The sequence below is a fragment of the Mercenaria mercenaria genome, chromosome 8 (genome assembly GCF_021730395.1).
Source record: "Mercenaria mercenaria strain notata chromosome 8, MADL_Memer_1, whole genome shotgun sequence".
Lineage (NCBI taxonomy): Eukaryota > Metazoa > Mollusca > Bivalvia > Venerida > Veneridae > Mercenaria > Mercenaria mercenaria.
Window position 1 is genome coordinate 30989808 of NC_069368.1, and position 20533 is coordinate 31010340.

At 35.9% G+C, this 20533-nt stretch overlaps 1 protein-coding gene across 1 annotated transcript; it reads right to left on the reverse strand.

The window, feature by feature from the left end:
* Window positions 1-274: 274 nt before the first annotated feature.
* On the reverse strand, window positions 275-985 carry LOC123546201 (uncharacterized). Its single transcript, XM_045332395.2, has one exon. The coding sequence runs from the start codon at window positions 983-985 to the stop codon at window positions 275-277; it is 711 nt and encodes a 236-aa protein (XP_045188330.2).
* Window positions 986-20533: the final 19548 nt, after the last annotated feature.

The following is a 20533-nucleotide window of genomic DNA, read 5'->3' on the forward strand; positions in this document are numbered from 1 at the left end:
CAGTTAACTGCTACTACTGCCAGCAGATAGCAGATACGGCGGTTAACTGCTACTACTGCCAGCAGATAGCAGATACGGCGGTTAACTGCTACTACTGCCAGCAGATAGCAGATACGGTGGTTAACTGCTACTACTGCCAGCGGATAGCAGAATGCTACTACTGCCAGCAGATTGCAGATACAGCGGTTAACTGCTACTACTGCCAGTAGATAGCAGATACGGCGGTAAACTGCTACTACTGCCAGTAGATAGCAGATACGGCGGTTAACTGCTACTACTGCCAGCAGATAGCAGGGAGGGCGGTTAGATAGCAGATACGGCGGTTAACTGCTACTTCTGCCAGCAGATAGCAGATACGGCGGTTAACTGCTACTACTGCCAGCAGATAGCAGAGAGGGCGGTTAACTGCTACTACTGCCAGTAGATAGCAGAGAGGGCGGTTAACTGCTACTACTGCCAGCAGATAGCAGATACAGCGGTTAACTGCTACTACTGCCAGCAGATAGCAGAGAGGGCGGTTAACTGCTACTACTGCCAGTAGATAGCCGATACAGCGGTTTAATGCTACTACTGCCAGCAGATAGCAGAGAGGGCGGTTTACTGCTACTACTGCCAGCGGATAGCAGATACAGCGGTTAACTGCTACTACTGCCAGAAGATAGCAGATACAGCGGTTTAATGCTACTACTGACAGAAGATAGCCGATACAGCGGTTTAATGCTACTACTGCCAGCAGATAGCAGATACAGCGGTTAACTGATACTACTGCCAGCAGATAGCAGAGAGGGCGGTTAACTGCTACTACTGCCAGTAGATAGCAGATACAGCGGTTTAATGTTACTACTGCCGGTAGATAGCAGAGAGGGCGGTTTACTGCTACTAATGCCACAAGATAGCAGATACAGTGGTTTACTGCTACTACTGTCAGCAGATAGCAGGTACAGCAGCTGCCAGCAGATAGTAGATACAACGGTAAACTGCTCATACTTCCAGCAGATAGCACATGGCACAAGATCCCAATTATTTGCCCTTGGAATTGGTTACTTGGAAATAGTTCCTCTGTTTGATGGTGAATATTGGTGAATTTTTGTGTGAAAGACCTGCAATAAGTGGCATAATTTAATAGATGAGATATGAAATAGTAGGTACATGTACAATTTGACAGAATGAGAATGTCAGAATGTGCATAACATGACTTTTTGATAGGGCCTGTTTTGTCTGTTTGCGGCCTTCTAGAGAGTATTCTTCATACGCATGTGATTTGGTTCAAAGTTGTGGAAAAAGTGCCGGTCAACCCCATGTTTATTATGACTGGAATTTTTTCTCTTGAATAGTTTTGTTGAGTTCAGGTATTTTTATGAGGGGGGGGGGGGGGGGGGGGGGGGGGTTGGGGAGGGAAGCGGGGGTGTGGGGAATGCATGCAAAATTGCAATAGTGTCCAGTGCCTGTATATAACATATAGTAAAAATAACTGTGGTCTTATGCCTGATATACTGCGGTTAATCTGCTACTTCTGCTATCAGTTAACAGATACAGCGGTTGACTGCTATTACTGCCAGTAAATACAGCAGTTAACTGCTACTATTGCTTGCAGATAGAGCGGTTAACTGCTACTACTGCTAGCAGTTACAGCAGTCAATGAAACTGTAATACCAGTTTGATGATGTTTTTTGGTGTATCTAAAAGCTTATGCTAAACATTAACCTTGATGTAATAGAGGCACAGTGCCCTAACTGCGGCTGTGTTTTAATGTTATTAAAGGGACATAATCTCTTTATATGATTTGCTTCTTAAACAGAACGCATTTAACTCTCCTGAATTTCAAGAGAACGTTATTTTTAAACGATGTTTTATTAAGATGTGTAACATTTTTTTTCGTAATGAAGTGGAATAATGTGAGCCATGCTATGAGAAAACCAACATAGTGGCTTTGCGACCAGCATGGATCCAGACCAGCCTGCGCATCCGCGCAGTCTGGTCAGGCTCCATGCTGTTCGCTTTTAAAGCCTACTGGAATTGGAGAAACTGTTAGCGACCAGCATGGATCCAGACCAGCCTGCGCATCCACGCAGTCTGGTCAGGCTCCATGCTGTTCGCTTTTAAAGCCTATTGGAATTGGAGAAACTGTTAGCGAACAGCATGGATCCTGACCAGACTGCGCGGATGCTGGTCGCAAAGCCACTATGTTGGTTTTCTCATGGCGCGGCTCATGCCATTTTCACTCGCTGCTTTTATGGAGTTTGTAATATCTTATTACAATACCGATACAGTCAAACCTGTATTAAGCAGCCGGCCGAAAAAGGTACAGTTGAAATTAGAACCAAAAAGGAAACCCAGAAGCTAGCTGATTGACTACTTGTGGTAATCTGTTGCTTAAAACAGTTGGCACATAAGGCAGATTTCCCCGTATGGTGGAATGATTAGTACACAATGTAAACAGAACGGTTAGATACGAAATGTTCAAAGTAGTGATTTCCCTTCAGTATTATTGAATAAATATATATGTACCGAACAAAATTGTTTTCAAAAACTTAGTATGCAGCTTTATTTTCACTGTTAATGTGTAAGTATTAGTATGTATAATGAGAGAGAGAGAGAGAGAGAGAGAGAGAGAGAGAGAGAGCACTTGTACAAGATTTTTTTTTTCAACTCCATCGATGGATAGCAGAGTTATGGACCTGACAACAAACTGACCCTGTTAACGATTGACTTCCAAGTGTGACCTAGACCTTCGGACTAGGGGTTCTGGGTCTTGCGCGCGAAACTTTATCTTTTATTGGGGACATTTGTGCCATGTTATTTGAAAATCTATTAATTGATGACAGAGTTATTGACCAGGCACTTTAGACTTACAGAATCTAAAAGATATTTTGGACCCTGGAAATTTTAGTAACATTTTAAATTCATGAAGTAACGGTTAGAGAGGTCCGGTAACAATGGAAATCAAAGCTAACTTAGACCTTAGCATTTGTATCTGAATAACATTACCGAGTTCAGGTTTTACACTTTGACACACAAAATTCATTCTTCCGTACATTTTTTTTTCATGTTCTTTTAATTAGTATTTATTACAATATGAACATTAATCTCATACCCTGCCCTCTACCAAAACTTGTTTCCTTTTTCTGAATTAGTATATGTATTATGTGCTTCTTAAATGTTTGTCAACAGTTTCTTCCACGATTATCTGTTCAGTCATTGACGCTTTAATATTTCTACATGTAACTTCAATGTTGTTATCTTTCTACATGTAACTTCAATGTTGTTATCTTTATACATGCAACTTCAATGTTGTTATCTTCAATGTTTTTATCTTTCTACATGCAACTTCAATGTTGTTATCTTTCTACATGTAACTTCAATGTTGTTGTCTTTCTACATGTAACTTCATTATTTTATCCGTAGGACATGAAAATAAGAAGCGACAGACTCGCCCGCACTCTGAGAGACATGTTGTTTTAACCATGACGAGAACTGACCTAGATTTTAACCATATATCAGTAAGAGCAGTCTGTCGCTTCTGACAATGACACTAAATAACAAATGCTGATTGAATGGGATAAGGCCGTGACTTTTATTATTATAATATCATTACAGAAAATTCTGCTAGCAAATCCAGCTGCCGGAATTCCGAGGCCAAGATGCTCAACGAATTCTCAACATCATGATAATGGATTTAAAGGAAACAAAAATATGAATCCGGTGCATGTGCAAGAGAATATATAATTAGAATAAAACTGCCAAATAGATACCATATTTTTGCCATGTTTATGCAGCAATATATCAGCCATGATGTGAACAAAAGTCACGACTAACAATTAAAACTTAAGTCTTTAAAATGATATTTTTATTTTTTTTATTTTTTTTGCTCTTAAGAAGATGATATTTTGCAGCAAAACAAACAAGTCCGCTGCTGCCCGCATGTTTACTTGATACAACATAATTATCATATTCTACAAAATAAAATATTTTCTTTACTGAATAAAAACAAACAGTTTCTTTTGTTACACAACCTGAAAGTTTCGCTGAATCTATTTCATTTTGTTAACAGGACTCTTTCAAAGGGAAGTCGAGTAACTGCGAGCCGGCTGCCTAACCCCTAACTCCTATTTATATATCTTTTTTACCCTCATCTTTTAGTTATTTATCTTAATTTGAAGGGCGGAGGGGGGAGGTAGTGATGTCCAAATGCTGCAAACAGAAAGGTGTCTCCACCCCCCGACTTCCTTGATCTATAACATTCGTTTTTCTGGAATTAAATGAAAATTGGACATGATACAGGTCTTAACATTTGGACAAATTAAATATACAGATAAATGCTCAACGAATTCTCAACATCCTGATAATGGATTTTGCTCTGATTGCCTAAATTATACTGATGATTGTGTATACAATATGCCATACCGAAATGCACAAAGTGTGTTGAGGGCCACCAAATATTTTATGAAATAAAATTCGTCCATAAAATGGTACATTGAATATTGTATCTAATTAATGAATAGCCACATGCAAGCATTCATTTCTTTAATAATACCAGATTTTTCGGATAATTTACTTTCAAAGATGGCAATATAAGCTATATTCAACTCTATTTGGCCATTATTTCTCTTGATTTTATCCAATCAACAATGTGCAGCAGATACTTTTTCCCTGATAATTTGTTGGTTTTGTTTTTGTTTTGTTGGGTTTAACGTCGCACCGACACAATTACAGGTCATATGGCGACTTTCCAGCTTTAATGGTGGAGGAAGACCCCAGGTGCCCCTCCGTACATTATTTCATCACGAGCGGGCACCTGGGTAGAACCACCGACCTTCCGTAAGCCAACTGGATGGCTTCCTCACATGAAGAATTCAACGCCCCGAGTGAGGCTCGAACCCACATCGATGAGGGGCAAGTGATTTGAAGTCAGCGACCTTAACCACCCGGCCACGGAGGCCCCGATAATTTGTTGGATCTAACCCGAAATAGGTCAGGTGGTAATCTTTATAAGACGCGCACTTTATAATTCAGCCATTATTCAAGTATGTAATTACGTATATTTGAATAGATCAAAAATTTTTACTTAATAGTGTTTTGCTTACCCTGCTAGCAAAGTTTCCATTTACTTTCACCAGTCTAAGGTGAAAGAACTCTACCGAGGTCATGCCACCCTGCCACTCCGAGTGTATATTTAGAATTAGCAAAGTCTCATGCAAACCACCTAATGGTTCGACAGTGCTCTCAGGCTGAGCTTCTATTCTAGTGTATTGTTTGACACGACAGTGCTTCTTCCTTGGTTCCGGTATAACGACATATATCGACAGCACAACGCCTGTGACAAGAAGATATAGAAGCTGCATACACAAGCATCTAAATAAAAGTAAATATAGTATCAAAATTATTATCTATTATGTTGGGTTAACCCCCTCGGAATCAAATAACTAAATAATAGAAATACTATACAGATGTTGATTATTGATAAATGATTTCGTGATTACGATAAAGTCACAAAGCGCACAGCCCTAGATTTGGCAGTGTGGACGAAAATTATTAAATAGATGGCGGCATTAAGATACCATACTATTGCAATATTCAAGAATCAATGTTACTGCAATTCCTGTACGACTAAGCCACTGGCAGTGTAATACGATATATTTTCTTACATAATACATGCATGCGCAGGCACCATCTAGCACTGAACACACAGTCAAAGTCGTAATTCGAAAGCAAAATTTATATGACATATGCCGTTCAAATCAGTTCGATCAAATTAACCTCCTTAGAAATTTTGATTTAACAAAAGCCACAGTAAAACAATTTAATTACAAGCGTAAACATAGATATTACAGACATAAACCAATGTATAGTCTGTATCATATAGGTAGAACACGGACCAAATACAACTTTTCAATAACATCGACTTTTTATCTTTCGCTTCTATAACATCCACATCAAAATAGTTTTTGATAAAAAGCGTTAACATAAATAATGTGGTCATAAACCAATTTAGATGGTAGAACGAAAGGGGCCGCAGACAACGGTTTAATAACATGTAGCTTTTACCTGACTACTTACCTTCAGGTAATGCTACCAAATAACATATTTTAACTACTTTACCAAACACCAGCATAAATTTCTATTGTCCACATGCCTGTTTTCTTTACCCATCGCCCAAAAGAAATTTACTTTCAATACCTGCTTAAAATAAAACAGAACAATAGATTGTACTGCTGTATAATGAACAAAATGTGACGCAATCTAATACTTAATGTATGATTAATTTAAAACCATTTCCAGTTTCGGAAGGTCAACATAGTACTGCTGTAATTATTACCCGACGTACAGTAAATTGCATAGTCTAATCATCATCATCATAACCGCCACCACAATCATCATCATCACAATATTTTAATTTTGCGTTCAAAGGTATGATTACTAGCCCAACGTCATCATCAACATCATCATCATCATGAGGATACCATCAAAATGATAAAATTAGAACAATTAGTAAATAACCACGATATTATATTTCTTAAACTAGAGATGCTTTTGAAAAAGGCGCATATCTCCCACAACTGCCTTATCAGACTTTCAGTGCTTTGATTACAACGCGACTGCCTTATCAGACTTTCAGTGCTTTGATTATAAAAAAAAAACAAGTTTCAAGGGCCTTCATTCCGAAGTGCCTGAGCCGATTTGGCAAGTTAACGAACTTGGCCGAGATATTATGATCAAACACATTTTCGTTAAATTTGGTGAAGATCGGATGTGAAATGTTCATCTTAGAGTGCGGACAAGTTTTGTGACAGACGGACATATGGACACAGACAGACAGACACGCACGCACGCACGGACACACGGACACACACACACACACACACACACACACACACACAGAGAGGAATAAATAATATATGGCGCCCACACCACTATGCGGACCTGCAAAACTGAAAAGATAAGTTGATATCCAACGCACAAAATACTGGAGAATACTATTCCACAAACTGATAAATTTGTTTAGTTATACATTGTACGCAACAGACACGGGTGCATAGGTGAGGATCGGGCACATTGTGCTGCGCAATAGTTAACCCTCCAAGCAATCAACTGTACTAAAAGGTAAAAGGTAAAGGTAAAGGTAATTTTATTTACCGTCGCTTTGTGAAACAATTGAAACAATTAACATAAGTTCTGCAGAGCTTTTGAGCGACCCTATTTTAAGAACAGTTAAAACCATTTATACCTTACCCCCCAGCAGTTTGCTGGTACCCATTTACAGCTGGGTCGACTGTGGCAAACGTGATAAAGTGCCTTGCCCAAGGACACACCGCAATGGGAGTAGCCAGGATCCGAACCAGGGGCCTTCACCTCCGCGGGAAAGCGTCTTAGCCCTCTCGACCAATGCGTCCACTAAGCGGCACTCAAGGACATAAACAGGGGGGTGATGTCTGTTTCAACATACCCAAATGTTAGAGGTTTGTAGCAAAGTGATCCACAAATATATGAAATATATAATATGTACTGACTTACAAGTACACATTTATAAACAACTTTCGACGGGTCAAAGACCAATTTGCCGAAGAGTTGTAATCCCTGTTTAATATAAGATACAGTCAATTCGAGGAATTTGGTTGAACGGCCGACCATGTAGGTCAAGGCCCCCTCTAATGGTTAAGAAGCGCACGCCCTTAACACCAGTAATAAGAGAAGGCCAGTCGAACGCCAAACTTAAGATGCTGATCTAGTGGCCAACCTAGGAAGTGAGCTTGAATTTTAAGATACTACCGCAGTATCAAACCTTTAAAAGGCATACCAAAATTGTGGATCATATAAATTTTATATAGCTCACGTGATCAACACGGACAGCGTAAAAAAGCGTTTTTGAACAAACAAACAAACAAACAAACAAACAAAATTAATTCTCCTGTACGAGTGCGTTGGACCAGTATCTCCTCTGAGAGACATAATAACAACGTCAGTAATAAATTGATAATCATTGTGATCATCATCAATATCGTCCATTCCAATATCATCATAAGAATCGTCTTGACCACTAGTCGTGTTCACCAACATCGACCTTTTCTGTACATAAATCTACTAAATCCGTTCTACTATACTTAGTATTATAACCCTCTGCAACGACAGCAACATGACCATAATGGACAGCATGATAAATTATTACGCTTTATAAGTATTCAACTGCTAGTAGCAACAACCATAGAAAGATGCGTTCATCAGGCTGGGCACATCTCCCGATCGGGGTAATTTAGCTCGTTCGGGGTAAAAAACTAACAAAAGAAATCATAAAATACTAAAATTATGACCGGAAGCGTGTAAAAGCGATTTCTCTGCCATGTCTCGATGTTTTCAAAGCGTAAAAACAAGGCAAAATAAACTCATACATATACATTTTTCTTTCGCATAAAATGCGCATTTTGGGTAGAAAAATAGCAATTTTTGAAAATACAGGCTAAAATGACCCCAAACTATCACTTGCACTTACAGATCGAGAATTATTATTCGACAGTTCAACGCAGCAACTCAATCGCCGCCATCTTGAAGTGAATGGATATTTTCCGTGATGCCCACAAGCCGTTATTTCCATTGTTTTTAATAATAGGTACAGCCTGTACTCATAATCATTGAACCATCTTGTTATTTTTTTTTATCTTATTCTGGAACCTGAAGAAATTTTCTGTTTTATTTAAAGGTCTCCCTCACTATATTAAATAACACGCTTTCCACACTTTCCTAATTTATTTTATATTTAATTACATAATACAATGATAGATGATACAAGTCACTGTCAATGAAGCTACTGGTTGCTAATACCGTATATATATAAATCATTAACTGTGTATTCATAATTTTAACATATGGCAGACATTGCGGAATGATACTAAATTCATTTAGGTAATGATAACCTTTTACTCGGACTTTTTCATAGAATCCTTGTGTAAAATCTTAAATTTTAAACTAAAATAAAACCTTTAAGTCCATAAAAAAATCGATAAAACTTCGAAATTTTGTAGTTTGTAGCATCACCTGGGACATGTGCAGTCAAAAATCTTTCTCGACTGCAAAAGTGGGACATTTACTGATTTTTGTCAGTATATTAAGCATATTATACACATAATGCTTGCGGAAATACAAAAAAATATGCATAATTTTGCCGTGCTGTCCAAGAAATAATCATTCCGGGCATGCAATTGACGGCTGCACTGATCTGTAATGAGAAACGTCGAAGTGGAAACTGGCAGGTACTTGAAAATGCAGCACTCTGATTGGTCACTTAAAACCCTCGATGTCATGACAAAGTTTTGAATTCGCTCTGCAGTTGGTCGCAGTTGCCACTTCAAACGTTATGACAGATAAAGGACTTAAAATGCTGATTTATTATAACAACATTGTTTTAAGTAACTAGCTTCTTTTTCATAAGTTAAATTGTATATTCTAATAATTTTGCGCACACCCTGTAATAATTAACATAAAACAGAAGAATATTCATTAGTGTGCATCACGGATAAAATTTATTCACTTCAAAATGGCCGCTGTTGAGATGCTGGATTGAATGAGAAACATTTTTTGGCTAATGTTACAGCGTAAGTTTAGTATGGGGTCATTTCAGCCTGTATTTTCAAAAATTGCTGTTTTTCTACCCAAAATGCGCATTTTATGCGAAAGAAAAATGTACATGTATGAGTTTATTTCGTCTTGTTTTTACGCTTAGAAAACATCGAGACATGGAAGAGGAATCGCTTTTACACGCTTCCGGTCATAATTTTAGTATTTTATGATTTCTTTTGTTAGTTTTTTACACCGATCGGGGTAAAATACCCCGAACGAGCTAAATTACCCCGATCGGGAGATGTGCCCAGCCTGTTCATTCATTCTCAATTTTCAATCGTTTTTTAATTTTTGCATTTCATTTGTAATAGAGTGTATATCTAAGGCAGTAGTGAAACAAATAAAATGTTGTTGATAATGCTGTTGTAAAATATGCACGTATTGAGGCCTTCGGTCTTGAAATGTTCAAAGATATTTTATTTATTCGTTGAGGATAGTCGTTTAGTTTTGACTGTATAAGCAGTGTAAACTTTGAGCTTTCATCCTAAATTATTAGAATTTTGCGACGTGTCAAATCTTTGACATGAGACATGTAAAACTGTCATCCAATATCCAAAAACACAACGTCCCAACAAAACGGCAACAAACAAATAATGACGATTGCTGCTACTTTTCAATAGAAACCGGGATTTCCCAGCCCCTGATACCGCAAACAACAAATGACTGCTGGACACAAACAACGCATGAAAACATCCATTCATGTGCCCCAGCGGCCAACCACTGCAGCCTTGCACCCTTCTTTAATTTAATGAAATACACTGTAAAAGAAAAAGACAATTTGTTCAAAACTTATCTGCATTTTCTTGCATCCTCCTCTCTGTGGCAACATTACTGGAAAACACCAGCTCTTCAAACATGTGATGAACATATTTTTATACATGAAGTGTCGACTTGCCTGCTTAGTTATTTGTGAAGGAATGAACCGGTTTGAAATATAAAATTGATCAAAACGACCCAACCCGTGAACCACTCGTGCGTGAAAGTGATTAATCGAGGCACGTTATATTATATGGACTGGATTAGAGTAACAGAAGCAGAAATTATAGCTCATGCGTACCTACTGAAAAATAACATAGATTTATTTCTCAAGAGAACATAAATTCCTATGTTGTTACACTGGCACCAGATCAGAAAGAAAATGCCTCCGTACGTGTTATACCCTACCCCTAGGTATTCTATAAGAACCATGGTCGTGAACGGGAAATTATACTAACCCGTTTCAATCGTACATTTCTCAACTTAAACGCGCAGTTCGGTGAATGGGTATGTAGCATATTGAACAAGCGATAATTTATCTTCCATCGTGCACCAGACACATTGTCTCAATATTCCATATTGCTGAGATTATCAACATATTTTATGCTTTCGTCAACGTTACAGAAAAAACTTGCTTGACCTTCCCTAATGAACATCCGGTCTAGAGGTCACGACAGTGTGCACATGTTTGGCGAAACGTAAACAAACAAAAACAGAATTTAAAAAATATCACAATTTTACACTAAAACTCGAAATGATGAATGAAATTCATCTTGTATACGATATTTAATTTGAAATCGTACATTGGTCTGCATCTGTTCTGTTTATTTTATTCATTTTGCACATTAATGCTGCATTTTCACATTTTAGCGAACACGTGTAGTAAAGTGACGATTGACATACATTTTCACAACAGCCAATCGGAATGGTTTTTTAATCTAGAACGGAACTTCACCAGGGAAGTTCAAGCAAGTTTTTTGTGTTACGTTGAAATTACTATAAACTACGCGTTGTTTTTCTAAGATAAGATGTATTAAAGAAATGTGACCGGTACTCAATGGAAGATAAATTACCACTTGTTTGATATCCATAGTACACATTTACCGCACTGCGTGTTTTAGGTATGAAATGCGCGATTGAAACGGGTTAGTATATTTTCCCGTTCATGACCATGGTTCTTATAGAATACCTAGGGGTAGGGTATAACACGTACGGAGGCATTTTCTTTCTGATCTGGTGCCAGTGTGTTGTTATCTTTCTAGTACTTCCGTTGTGTTATCCGTGACAAATTTTTGTTCCCTCAAAATGTTGAAATCCTTGTCACATGTGAACCAGGAAGGATCCATGTAACACCACACGCCTCTCTGTAGGCTTCATAGAGTAAGAAAGACAGCAGTTTTTAACATACAGAGGTTTATTTACAAGATGAACTAAACTAATGGTTCCCGGTATAAATACATCAGCTTCTTAAACAGTGTTTGTTCTACGATATTGTTCTACGACAAACTTCTAAATGATTTATGCTTCTAAGCCAAAAAGTTCTATGTTACAATAACCTAAAAAACATTTGAGCCGTGCCATGAGAAAACCAACATAGTGGGTTTGCGACCAGCATGGATCCAGACCAGCCTGCGCATCCGCGCAGTCTGGTCAGGATCCATCCTGTTCGCTAACAGTTTCTCCAATTCCAGTAGGTTTTAAAAGTGAACAGCATGGATCCTGACCAGACTGCGCGGATGCGCAGGCTGGTCTGGATCCATGCTGGTCGCAAACCCACTATGTTGATTTTCCCATGGCACGGCTCATTTTTCTAAATCTTCCATTTCCCTTAACCCTCTGATCTAGTTCAATTATCCCAACCCATTTTAATGAAACGTTTCTGATTTTCTGATTTGATCCTCCTGATTCCGCCCCTTATCATAATTCAGTTCTTCTTTTTTAAGCATTATTCCTGAGTATTTTAACCTTTTTTTTCAAATACTGAATCGCAATAACATGTATAGAACTATTTCAAAATATCCATAGCATTAAAAACAACAACAACCATTCGCATCAGAATAAAGAATATACCACTTTCAGTGGATGATAGTGTAATAACAAGGCAGTTTACATTGGTTGACATTGATCCAATCTCTTGTTTTCGTGAAAAAATTGCGAGTACGAGGAAAACTCACAAATTGTGAAACGGGTCGTGTGATTCATTTTGGACAACAACAGCCTGAAAGCGTTAGGCCAAAGAAATGCACGAAATGTTTCGAGTCCGGTCATGTGTTCGCGGAATGCAGCAATGACTGTGTGTGCTCAAAGTGTAGAATTAGTGGTCACAAACAAAGTGAATGTTTATTGAATGCTAGCGGCAGTGGAACCGATTCAGATTCGGATGATTCAACTACAGAGGATCGGCCCTCTGAAACTGACGACAACGAGGAAAGCGGGGAGGACATGAACCAAACAATGAAATTTGTTCCCCAAACGTCCTCACCAAAACCCACTGAAGATGAACCGTCCGAGATTTCAGTGAATCACGAGCCATCTACCATGGCTAAAGTGCAACAGCATATGGATAAATTCCTGAATAAAACTGAAACGCCGAACAAGGGTAGACAGTTAAACGTGACAGATAGATCACCCCCGACTCCCACTGAAACTCTACATGATAAACAGCAGAAAAAGAAAAAGAAAAGAAAATAATTAACTTTACAAATATTAAATGAAAATTGATGACGTTTTACGGACTATGAATACTGAATTATGGATTACTCTATGATTGAAAGAAACTTTAAAAACGTGTATAGACATGTAAAACTGACACAAGGCTGTATTAAGTACAGTATATATTTACAATATGTACACTTTGCTATGCAATTAATTCTGTAATAGTAAACAGATTATACTGATGTATGCTCCCTATTGTAACAGATACTTTTATTTAAAATGTATAATGGTGTATATTCTAATACTAAGCGTTTAGACAATCATTTGTTTGTACGCCTGTTCAAGACACTGTCTTTTCCTTCATGTGTTATAATGTTAAAGGAAAATAAGTTTCGTGTCCATTGGCGTATATTATGCAAATTTGCATATATTATTCTTCTTTTCATTTCGTAAGATTGATAGGTTGCAAAAATTTGCTGATTGTTCTGTATGCGCTTTTAAATATGGCTGTAAATGCACCCTCATCCAGAATCATACAAATGAATTTTTTGACTCTGCACACTAGTGTCGAAAAAAACATAATTACGTTTATGACACATATAAGAATACAGTAACAGTATAAAGTATACGTACCCCTGATATATTTAGTACACTCCCATTTTTCGTTGAAATATTTAAACATATAGTATTCGGCAGGTCGTCAGTTTAATAGTTCTTGCTGAAACTGTAAATAATGTCACAAGTATTTTTTTTTCATATGTATGCTTTACGATGCTATTATTTATTATATATGTATTGTTGTATACTTTAAGACATCCTTTTAAAATTAGTACTTGATATTAATGAGTGAATCAAAACTAAGTTTCTCAAACAATCACTTTATTTCTTTAAATGCACAAGGATTTACTTTTACAAACTTCTGAATGGGATGTATTCCATTCGTTTGGAGCAACAAACAGTAGGGGATGTTCTATCTTTATTCTAAAACACATTAATTATAAACTCATTGATGAATTTTATGATGCATATGGTAGATACGTAATTTTAAACATTGAACTAAATAATAACACGTATACACTCGTAAATATTTATGCACCAAATGATAAAAAAACTCAGAAATACATTCTTCAATAACTTAAGTGATCTAATTTCAGAGAGCTGTCAAGGACTTAAACTAATAGGTGGAGATTTTAATGATACTTTAACAACAAATGACAGAGTATGTAGATCTCAAAAAGAAAATAACATTAAGAATATTCCAGTAGAAACTCTGACAAAATTGATTAAAGTTCATAATTTGATAGATATATGGAGGCAAACAAATGGAAAAATAGAATAATTTACTTGGCGTAGAAAAAATAGCATGGAAAGGAGTAGAATAGACTTTTGGTTAATTGATGAAAATATTGTACCCCTTATACTTTCAACTGATATTAGACCAGCCCAAATACAATACACTGATCACTTAGCTATCTCTTTGAAATTAAGAGTACCTGACAAACGTGGACCAGGCTTCTGGAAATTTAACAATTCCTTATTAAATGATGAAAATTATATTTCGTACATTTCAGAAGTAATAAATTCCGTATTAGCTTCAAATATTAAAAATGAGCAAATAAAATGGGAAATTTGCAAGTTAGAAATTCGTGAGTCTTCTATTAATTTTTCAAAAAAAGTATCACGGGAAAGACATAACCAGTTATTCAAACTAGAAAAGGAACTTAAAAAGTGCATTCAAATACCTAATCCTGACATTAATAAAAAAAAAACAGAATACAAGAACTTGAAAAAGAAATTGAAAGTATATATAATCTCAAAACAATTGGAGCACAGGTTCGCTCTAGAGTATCCTTTCTTGAAGAAGGTGAAAGAAACTCTAAATATTTTTTCAGTTTAGAAAAGTCGCGACAATGTAGAAAAGTAGTAAACTCTCTTGTTGTCAATAATAAAATAATAACAGACAAAAGTGAAATTTTAAATCAAGAAGTGTTATTTTATAAAAACTTATATAGCTCTGAAACAAGCGATATAAATTCACAATCATACCTTGATGCTATTTACTTAGAAAACAAGTTAACTAATGAGCTTGCAAACAAATGTGAAGGTTTATTAACACATGAAGAATGCACTCTAGCTTTTAACGAAATGAAACTAAACAAAAGTCCGGGGTTAGATGGCTTATCCGTTGAATTTTATGTAAAGTTTTGGAATTTGTTTGGTAATTTAGTCGTTGATGCCCTAAACGAAGGTTTTAAAAATGGCGAAATGTCTAGATCTCAAAAACAAAGTGTTTTTTCCTTAATTTACAAAAAAGGCGATCCCGAAAATATTGAAAACTGGCGACCGATCTCGTTATTAAACATTGACTACAAAATAGCAGCTAGAGTTTTAGCTAAAAGACTTCAATATGTCCTTCCAAAAATAATTAGTCTTGACCAGCAAGGATACATAAAAAATCGATATATTGGTTATAACATTCGTCAGATTCAAGATATTATCGATTACGCAGACCTTATTGAAATTAATGGTGCTATTCTATTTTTGGATTTTAAGAAAGCTTTTGACACAGTAAATTGGGCCTTCATGTTTAATGTCTTAAACAAATTTGGCTTTCAAGGATCCTTCATTAATTGGGTAAAGACATTATATAATAATATATCCTCATGCGTAATTAATAATGGGTGGAAATCTGATTTCTTTAAAATCTCACGAGGTATACGACAAGGATGTCCATTATCAGCTTTACTCTTCATTATTGTAGCCGAAATCATGGCAATTAAAATCCGTAAAAGTCAAGATATAAATGGAATTGCAATTAATGATAAAGAAATTAGGCACTTGAAAATTACTCAACTAGCAGATGATACTACACTTTTCTTGAAAGACAAGTCAGAAATTCCTTTTGCAATTCAAATTATCGATGAATTTGGTGTATATTCTGGTTTAAAACTGAATAAAATAAAAACTGAAGGTTTATGGATTGGAAAACTCAAGAATAATGAAAATACAAAAGAATTTGACATCAAATTTACAAATAAATCTGTCAAAGCACTAGGTGTAATCTTTGGAAATAACAGAAAAGAATGTGATAAACTTAATTGGGAAAATAAAATATTGCAATGTCAATCACTTCTTAATAATTGGAGTAAAAGAAATTTGACAATTTATGGCAAAATTCTTGTAATCAAGTCTCTAGCGTTACCAAAATTTACATATCTAATACAAAATTTAGAAACTCCAAAAGATGTTCTAAGTAAGATAAATGCACTCTTCTTCAAATTTCTTTGGGATGGTAAAAACGATAAAATCAGGCGAAACATTACTATTGGGCATAAATGTGATGGGACTCGACATGATAGATATATATAAATATATTCTCAATAACAATGAAAATAAAATGGTACACAATCTTTTATCACATGAAAACGCGAATTGGAAAGTTATACCACAGTTTTTCTTAAATCAATATGGAGAGAATCTTCTGATATTTTTCATGAACTTAGATTCCTATAAGTCACTACCACGTACTAAATACACTATTCCTAATTTTTATAAAACACTTATAGATGTATGGATTGAATTCAATAAAAGCAAAATCGATACAACTAAATTAGAATCTTTTCAAGAAATACGTAAACAACTACTCTGGGGCAATCGTTTCATAAAATATAGCGGCAAATGTCTTATATTTAAGTCATGGATAGACTCCAAGATCATTTTCGTTAATGATATAATCTCAAATACTGGAGAAATTGATGTTAATAAAATATTAACTCTTCTCAAATCTAAGCATAACTGGATAGCTGAAACTCAAATCATTAAGAAGGCAATACCAAATTCATGGTACTCAACAAGGGTAAAGACAGAATTAGCTTTATTTATTGAACCTAATAAACCCTTAAAAGATATGACAAATAAAATCATATATGATATACTTCTAAAAAGAAAATTTGAACGCCCATATATCCATAAATACTGGGAACAGCAGTTTGGTAAACACATTATGTGGAGGTCCTTCTATTATGTTTAAGTACAAACTTATCCATCGTATTGTTGCTACAAATCTGAATTTATTTACTTGGAATATATTTGATAATCCGTTTTGTAAACACTGTAACTGTATTGAGGATTATTCGCATTTTTTCCTAGACTGCAGATATCTGATAAATTTCTGGACAATCATTTCTAACGTCTTCAAAAAATGTGGTTTTTCGAGATCGTTTAAAAACTTAGAAAGTATCGTCATTGGTTATAAAATTGAACTTAAAGAGTATCAAGGTATTGCATATATAAAACCTATTTTATTAGCGATAGACGAACTAAATATTTAAATATTAGTAATGTCCTGTACAATGATATTATTGTTCTAATAGACTATTTGGAAAAAAGAAATACAAGACTACCTATTTTGAAAACCTTTTTGAAATACATGTAATGTAACAAATGTTGAATAATACTTTGTCACACATTCTATACATTTATATCTTCTTTTATACTGCTTTTTATATTGTATATGTTAATTTGAAAAAATAAACGGGTCGTTCTACAGATGTAAGACGATTCCAAAAAGAAAAAAAAACAACAACAGAAAACAACATGTCAGTCAAAACGTTCATTATGTACTCATGTGATGCAGAATCAATCACAATTGGGTATTTTTGTAAATAAATGACTGGTATTGAAACAAACAAAGTAATTATATGGTCAAAACATTCGACTGTGATACACTTCGCTAAAGTTGTAAACAACCGAGTAGGCCTACTATAAAATCATTTAATTTTATGGGCATGACATTTCGTGGGTTTGGTCAAAACAGCAATTTTGTAGGGATATGAATTCGTGGATTTCAACTTTGAAACATGAATGGGAATTTTACTTGCTTGTTGGGATAAAAGTTCGTGGATTGACTCGACCACGAAATCCCCGAAAATTAGTCCCCCACGAATATTTATGATTTCACAGTACACTTCTGAAGGTTCCATAGAAAACAATAACAAAATAATTAATGTTAACCTAATCAACAACTGTTGAGAACTTTGCAACATCTGACCAGTTATTATAGTAAACAAAACCATTTTGGCCAAAACTTAATAGATAAAACATTTCAACGTTACAAAATTTGCTAGAGTAGTAAATACTAACAATGTTCTAAACATGTAAACAAAATGAGTAGATCTATTATTTGTAAGAATTATCAGAATTTTCCACCAAAATCAATAACGGATAAAATAAACACAAGGATTAATTAACTGAAAACTGACCTGCGAGCTATCATTGTGATATATCAACTATTCTAACACGATCCGATTCATTTTCCTATTGAACAAAGAAGACTGTAAACAGTGAATTATTATACAACAAATCACTGTTCTGACGTCACAATTATTACGTCAAGGTGTCAGACGGCATAGCGGCGCGCTGGAAAAGAAACCGATTGAAAACGGGCAATTCTAACGCGATCCGATTCATTTTAAACAAAGAAGGCTGGAAACAGTGAATTATTAAACAACAATTCACTGTTCTGACGTCACAATTATTACGTCATAGCGTCAAGCGGCGTAGCGGCGCGCTGGAAAAGAAACCGATTGAAAACGGGGAATTCTAACGCGATCCGATTCATTTTAAACAAAGAAGGCTGGAAACAGTGAATTATTAAACAACAATTCACTGTTCTGACGTTTCTACCAAAATCAATAACGGATAAAATAAACACAAGGATTAATTAACTGAAAACTGACCTGCGAGCTATCATTGTGATATAGCAACTATTCTAACATGATCCGATTCATTTTCTTATTAAACAAAGAAGACTGTAAACAGTGAATTATTATACAACAAGTCACTGTTCTGACGTCACAATTATTACGTCATGGCGTCAGACGGCATAGCGGCGCGCTGCAAAAGAAACCGATTGAAAACGGGCAATTCTAACGCGATCCGATTCATTTTAAACAAAGAAGGCTGGAAACAGTGAATTATTAAACAACAATTCACTGTTCTGACGTCACAATTATTACGTCATAGCGTCAAGCGGCGTAGCGGTGCGCTGGAAAAGAACCCGATTGAAAACGGGAAAATATTTTCGAAATAATATATCTCATTTAGTGATTTGCTCTTGAATAAATCACTGTTCGTCGTCCAGATGCGTAGCATTATATCACTCGGGCTGCGCCCTCGTGATATAATTCCTTCGCATCTGAGCTCCAAACAGTGATTTATTCAGCGACAAATCACCGATGAGATAGATCTATATTATTTCTTAAATATTTAATGCATGTCTTGATGACATGTTCTTAAAAATCCTTTGTAACGTGTTAGAATCGAAATAATATATCTCATTTAGTAATTTTCTCTTGAATAAATTGTTTGTCGTTCAGATTCGTATTATTATATCACTCGAGCTGCGCCCTCGTCATATAATTCCTTCGAACAATGATTTATTCAACGACAAATCACTGGATGAGATATATTATTTCTTAATTCTAACACGATCCGATTCATTTTCCTATTAGGCCTAAACAAAGAAGACTGTAAACAGTGAATTATTATACGACAATTCACTGTTCTGACGCCACAATATTACGTCATAGCGTTAAACGGCATATAGCGGCGCGCTGGAAAAAAACCAATTGAAAACGGGCAAATATTTAATAAATGCCGTCAAGGATGTACTTTAAAGTACTTGGTAACGTGTTAGGATCGAAATAATTTATCTCATTTAGTGATTTGCTCTTGAATAAATCATTGTTTGTCGTTCAGATGCGTATTATTATATCACTCGGGCTACGCCCTCGTGATATAATTCCTTCGCATCTGAACTCCAAACAAAGATTTATTCAACGACAAATCACTGGATGAGATATATTATTTCTTAAATGATGTAGGGATAACGCATGTTTTTTCGTGTTATAACATCTGCAGAAGCCCGAGGGATTGGTTGGTGCCCGAGCCCGTTAGGGCGAGGGTACCAACGTATTCCGAGGGATTATGCAGATGTTATAACACTAAATGAACATGCGCTAACGCTATTCTAGCATAAAACGCGTAAAAACTGATAAATGAATACAATGTCACTCAACGTCATTAAATTTCCACGAAATGAGCGGGAATGTCTGAGTTGTTTTTTTACGCTGACGTCATTTCGTTTTGAATTATCCGTTATGGGGCCGAATGACGTTTACGCTTTGCCACGGAACGCGCATATGTTAAAAGGTGTTATAACAGCACGCGAGCGCGAGAATCTCTCTGTTAACACACGTTTTCTCTCCCGTTAAAACACCCCCGAAAAGTGACAAGAACAGCAGTTTTATGCTAGAATGAAATATTAAACGATTTCTCAAAATCTTGATAAAATTTTGAGATGGCAGAGGTCTCTGTACGGTAAGGGGAGACCACTGCGCTGAACACTGCCGCAACGGTTGCCCAAAGACGGCAACGTGAAAATGTGTTCTCGTGAAAGCTGCGGTAATAGTGTTATAAATTAATCATTTTTGTTTAAGCTTTTATTCATTTA

Bases quoted from the DNA above. Each gene is read 5' to 3' on its own strand.
- LOC123546201 (XM_045332395.2), bottom strand. From the start codon at position 985: ATGAGCAGTTTACCGTTGTATCTACTATCTGCTGGCAGCTGCTGTACC.